The sequence below is a fragment of the Salvia splendens genome, chromosome 9, assembly GCF_004379255.2.
Source record: "Salvia splendens isolate huo1 chromosome 9, SspV2, whole genome shotgun sequence".
NCBI classification, from domain to species: Eukaryota; Viridiplantae; Streptophyta; class Magnoliopsida; order Lamiales; family Lamiaceae; genus Salvia; species Salvia splendens.
The window spans coordinates 6,475,930-6,482,506 of NC_056040.1; the positions used below are offsets into that span (position 1 = coordinate 6,475,930).

The 6,577-nt window shown below is 40.2% G+C and overlaps 1 protein-coding gene across 1 annotated transcript; it reads right to left on the bottom strand.

The window, feature by feature from the left end:
• Nucleotides 1–3,747: 3,747 nt before the first annotated feature.
• Nucleotides 3,748–4,602, bottom strand: LOC121747238 (RING-H2 finger protein ATL5-like). The gene has a single exon (XM_042141239.1). The coding sequence runs from the start codon at nt 4,493–4,495 to the stop codon at nt 3,971–3,973; it is 525 nt and encodes a 174-aa protein (XP_041997173.1). The 5' UTR covers nt 4,496–4,602; the 3' UTR covers nt 3,748–3,970.
• Nucleotides 4,603–6,577: the final 1,975 nt, after the last annotated feature.

The window sequence follows — 6,577 nt, forward strand, 5'->3', positions numbered from 1 at the left end:
TTGCTTTGGTATTTTTTCAATGTCCCTGCCCTCACAAGAACATCGATACCTGCAGCCAAGTTTCTGCACTCCTCGGTATCGTGACCGTGGTCTTGATGGTAGGAGCAGTAGTTATCCTGGGGTCGGCGCGCGGCAGATTTCGTCATCCGCTTTGGCTTTTCGAACAGGTCAGAGTGTAGTTCGAAAATTTCCGCTCTCGGCTTGTTCAGCGGTACGAACTGAGCGGGCGGCTTCTCGGGATTGAGACGGGGTCCCAATCTGTCTTGCACCGGAGTCCTTTGAATCCTTTCAAAAGGAGTTCGGCGAGGATGTCCCTGATCGCCAAAAGGAGTTCGGCGAGGATGTCCCTGATCGCTATGATCGGGCTTCCTCCTGTCTCCTCGGGACGATGAGCTGTCTAACGACCGTTTGCGACGGTCTGCCTCATCGGCCCGGGAGTACTGGTCCGCAATGTCCCACATTTCCTGAGCTGTCTGCGGACCGCACTCAACGAGCTTCCTGTAGAGAGCTCCGGGCAGGATTCCATTTTGGAATGCCGAGATGACAAGCAGATCGTTGAGATCGTCTACTTGCAGGCATTCCTTGTGGAATCTTGTCATAAAGTCGCTGATTTTTTCGTCGCGACCTTGACGAATGGAAAGCAGCTGAGCCGAAGTGATTCGGGCTTCCGCTTTCTGAAAGAACCTCCTGTGGAAGGCATCCATTAGATCTCGGTAAGATCTGATGCTGCCCTGGGGGAGGCTATCGAACCACCTTCTCGCGTTCCCGATGAGCAGCTCGGGAAACAGCTTGCACATGTGGACTTCGTTGAGACCCTGGTTCGCCATGTTATACTGATAGCGCCCCAAGAAATCGTGAGGGTCCACGAGCCCGTCGTAAGTCATCGACGGAGTTCGGTAGTTCTGTGGTAGGGGAGTTCGGGTGATGTCGTCCGAGAACGGAGTCTTCAGTGCTCCGTACACGGCGAATCCGATATCTCGTCGGTAGGGAGGAGATTGAGTTCTCCTGTGATTCCGGTACCGAGGAAGAACAGGAATATGTCGGGGTTGAGGATTCTTCTTCCTGGAAGACACGGCACTACTGCGGTAGTGACTTTCATGTCTGGATGAGGAAGGAGAATCCTCCGTTTTCGTCTTCGGCTCTTGGCTCTTTTGCAGGAAGGCTAAGAACTCATCCTGCTTCTCAGCCAAGAACAGCTTGACAGCCTCATTCAAATCAGGCTGCTGGGAAGACTCAGTGGGACGATTTTTGGAGCGGCCTGTTCCTTCGCCATGAGAACTGGTGGTGGATTTATCCCTAGGCTGTTTTCCAGACCTATGGGATGGATTGGCTTCCTCCTGGTTCCCACGGGCAGGAATACGGGTACTCTGCGATCTGGTATGCATTTTTTGGGTGGAAAAAATGGATCAAAAATTCGCTTTATCACAAATTTTGTTCTTCGTTTCCCACAGACGGCGCCAGTGATGGATCCGCGAATTTCTGATGTTAGTAAAAACTGGTAGAGAATGAAAACTACAACACACAGAATTTACGTGGTTCGATTTACTGAGGTAAATCTACGTCCACGGGAAGAAAAGGGGGCAGAGTTGTATTGCTTGATCTGTTTTCTACAGCTTACAAATACAAACTTGCTATTTGCTATATGGTGTTTTATCTCTAGAGAGCTTAACCCTCTTCTATCTGATCTAAGTTCTATTTATATCTTGAACTAAGATCGTGGCTTGCATCACCACCCTAAGTCGTGGATGTCGTGTAGGTCATGGCCTAAGATCGTGGATGTAGCGTAGGTCATGGCCTACGATCGTGGCCTGAGTTGACACCACGTGGTAGTGGGTGTGTTGGACATCCTGTATGGGTCCACTAACTCCTTGTTCGGTCGAATACTGAGACCGAACTGCTTTGGTTGCCGATCTGAGAGTAGAGCTTGATGCCGACCTGAGAGCAGAGCTTGATTGGATGGCTTTTACCGAGCTGTAGGCTGAGGCCGAACTCTTTGGTAATGCCGAACTCATACTCCTGCTTTGGTTGCCGATCTGAGAGTAGAGCTTGATGCCGACCTGAGAGCAGAGCTTGATAGGTTGGCTTTTACCGAGCTGTAGGCTGAGGCCGAACTCTTTGGTAATGCCGAACTCATACTCTTCCTTGGGCTTTGGGCTGATGGGCCGTCATTGCTGTTGGGCTTGTTTAGTACGCACCCCATCACAATTCGAACCAATGAACTTAGGCTTCAAACCACCCACTCTATTATTAGTGTGAGCGAATATTTAGATTTTCGTTTTTTGTCTGATCTAAATCGGTTTAAAAAATTCAATTTCTTTAATCAGATCGAAATATCTAAAAATATTTTTTTTATGAGCGAATTTAATAAATGGTTGTTGGATTATTATATTTACCCCAAAAAATTGTCTCATTTTGCCATTATAAGATGTCCATAAAAATAGTTTCATTTTTAAAATGGAAAATTCACTTTCATATTTTACCCACTTTTTTCTCCATATCTCTCTTACTTTACCTACTTCTTCTTATCTCTTTCTCTTTTACTTTATTAATTTTCTAATTAAAACTCGTGACGTTCACGAATAAATTTTTTTAGACAGATGGAGCATGTAATTTTAAACAGTATCATACTATGTTCAAGGACCATTGACCATATTTTTCCAAACAGTGTGTACTTACCCTAATGGTTTAGGAACTATTTATAAAGTTTACTTTATAGGAGAGCACTTCACTCCCTATATTCTTATATGGTTTAGGAACTATTTATAAAGTTTACTTTATAGGAGAGCACTTCACTCCCTATATTCTTATAGATACAACATCCTTCCTACATGAGCCACTAGATTTGGAGATACGGGGGTAGATTTCATCAACTCGAGTTGCATTGGACAAAGTTTTATTGCTGAAATCGTACTGCCTATATTGGTGGGAAGTTGTGAACTTAAAATGAGTTGTTTTTTAAGAGCATTGCTTACTTTATATTAGTATGAATATAATATATAATCAATTTTTTTTATCGAATGATTTTTAAAAACTCAATGCAAACCGAAAATCAATTTTTTTGTTAATTTGATGCAAAATTTTGAAATTCAATCATTACAAAAAAAACCGTTACTAAATTTTTTAATACTATTAATGACAGTAATTTATGTTTCTAAATATATCACAAAACGTCTTGTTGGTATAACAACTAAAATTAGAAAATGCAAGTGGAAGATCCTAAAGAAGCAAAGAATTAAATTAATTTATCCTTAATTTAAGAACATTTTCATTTATGTCCTAAATTGTTATTATTTTCTAAAAAAATTTAAAACAAATACTTGTATCTCAATTTTTATATCTCTAAAAATCACCTCTACTATTCTAGTATTTGCTCACACTGAATTATTAGGTGTCTTAATTAAGGATACCGTTAATCAAATCTCGTCAAATGTTTTATTTGTCATATTATAGATGTGAATATATTAAATAATTCACAAAGCTAATCCATAATCCATTAAATGCGTAAAAGACAATATTCACAATCCACAATCATTTTTTTGGATTTCACTTTTTATTTAATAATACTCCATGTTTTACTTTCATGGACTCTACAATAATACCCTTCACCTCATTTGTCACATAAAAACAGCATTCGCAACCAACAATACTTTCATGGATTCCACCTTTTCACTTTCTTACTTTGTTGTTGTATTTTATTTATTATATATTTTAATTAAATTAAAATCACAATCTAATTAAACTACAAAATTCTTTAAATATTCATTTTAATTAAACACACAACAAAAATAAACGCATTACATTACGTAGCATTTCTCCATTTGATGAATCAGTATTACATTTGTGCATCCACATATAATTAAATTATCCACAAACCGACCCACCCGGAAACCCGAATCCTGATCCAACATCCGGCCCAAACCCTTACCCGGATCCGGACCCCTTCACTTCAATTCCCATCACGCCACGTCAGTTACTTTCGAATATCCAGAGTCTCCGATGACGAAGCGGATCCAGTAGAATCCAACCCGGAACCCGACCCGCGAACATCAATCGAGACTTCCGCACAACCGGTCGGGCTGCCAACCGGTCGACCCGTGACCCGGACCCGGCAAAGCGGGCAATGCCTCTGCGACAGAAGCCACGCGTCTATACAATCCACATGGAAGCAGTGCTTGCATTCGGGCAGGATCCGACCCGTTTCCCTCTCCTCGAACTCCGACAAGCACACGGCGCATTCCGGCGGAAATTCCTGATTTTCCGATTGGTAGATGAAGGTGGGAATCGAGCTCACAGCGCGTGGGTCGAGGCCCCTGGAGGCGGCGGCAATTTGCGGCGGTGCGGCGGTGCGGCGGTGGAGGCGCTGGTCGGAGCGGCGGCGGCGGTAGACGTGGAATGCGACGATGATGAAGCAGGCGAAGAAGAGGATGGTGATGGATGAGATCATGATCTTGCCCTTGAAGGCGTAGCCGATTGAATCTTGATTCTTCTCATCCATTTCTATCCAATCGAAAATCGTGGGGGAATTCAGATTTTGGATGGGTTTTTTTAGGGATATCTACATTTACATATATAGATCCGATCCCTATTAAAATGCGTATGATCTTGAAAAGCCTAGATTTTCGTATATTTATTTTATTGCAATTTTATTTTTTGTAACAAAATTACATGATTATAGATGTACAAACATTGCGCCTAAAATTGGACTGGTTTACTTCGAAATCAAATCCCGTTAATTTGTTTTAGGCTTTTAGCTTTTTGTGGCACATTGCCTAGCATTTTTGTAATCCATATTTGGATATAGTCCAATTCAAAGGGCCCAATCTCATGTAAAGTCAATATTTTATTTAGTAATATTAAGTATAATCTTCTTCATTCTTACGATAATTTTGAAGATAATAAGTTAAATATAGTAGAAATATATAATACTATAATATAGTAAAGTTCGCGTATATAAATAAATAGTAGTAGTACTCATTTTGGGGAGTGGTACGTTATTATTGAAACTAATGCGTGACAATGTGATTTGTGAATATATGGTTACATTAGATTTTAATGAAAATGTAACCTTAAACGAATTATGAAAAGTAAATTAACTTTAAATTTAGTGGCGTTCCTATCCGTTTTAAATAGAGTGGATAAATATATTTATTAGTTGTATTGTGGAATGTGAATGTCTCCCATTTTCCACTTCCAATTATGCCACTTGAACCTGCCTCACCCTCCTTCATTGTCATGTTTATTTGATTACATTGCAAAAAACAATACAAGAGAGTTTCTAATTTTAAAAACTTTTTAGTATTTTGAAAAATCAAGATAAATACTCCTATAAGCTTATTAGGAACTTTATTGTAAAAAAATTTATTTCCTAATAATCTTTATACAAACTCAATTAACCTATTTAACTGCTACATAGGAATAATATTTTGCTAGTCTATACATAGAAAAAGAAATTAAGTAACAATCTTTTAGTATTAGCAAGTAAAAGGTTGTGGCTAAGAATTGGGCAAACATATTCTATTGGATTGAATAACTGAATTCATTGGATGAGTTTTGATACATTATACATGGGTATAAATAGGAGTTTAGACATAAATGTATCTAGGAACCATACATCATAATAAATGCTATTCTTATTTTCCAATACTCTTGGAACTCATGCATCTTCTTGGGACTTAATAATCTCTTTTCTCAACACTCCCCCTCAAGTTGGATAACGGGATTCCCGATATCCAACTTGCCAAGAGCCTCTGCAAAGTTTCTTGCTCCTACTGCCTTGGTCAGAATGTCTGCAAGTTGATCTCCAGATCGAACAAATGGGAACTCAACAATTCCCTCTTCAATTTTCTCTTTGATGAAATGTCTATCTATTTCAACATGCTTCGTCCGATCATGTTGGACAGGATTCTCTGCGATACTGATTGCGGCTTTATTATCACAGAAAATTTGACACGTCTTCTGTGATAAAAAACCTAGTTCGCCCAATAATCTCCTCAGCCATAGTACCTCAGTTAATCCATTTCTGATCCCTCTAAATTCTGCCTCTGCACTTGATAGCGCTACGACTTTTTGCTTCTTGCTCTTCCATGTAACAAGGTTCCCTCCAACAAATGTGAAGTACCCCGAAGTGGATCTTCTGTCAACTGGGTTTCCAGCCCAATCGGCGTCTGTATATCCATGGATTTCCAGATGCTCACTTCGTCTGAACATTATTCCATGATCAAAGGTACCTTTGAGATACCGAACAACTCTCAGTGCTGCTTCAAGGTGATCGCTTTGGGGTCGGTGCATAAATTGACTTATCACACTTACTGCATATGCTATGTCCGGTCTGGTGTGTGAAAGATAAATCAATTTTCCAACTAACCTTTGATACCTTTCTCTATCGGCTAGTTGAGCTCCTTCTGTGATTTGAAGTCCATGATTAACTGCAATTGGTGTGTCTGCAGGTTTACATTCCATCATACCAGTTTCTGCCAGAAGATCCAAAGTGTATTTTTTCTGATTTATGAAGATCCCTTCCTTTGATCTCAAGACCTCGACCCCGAGAAAGTACTTAAGTGCCCCTAGATCTTTCATC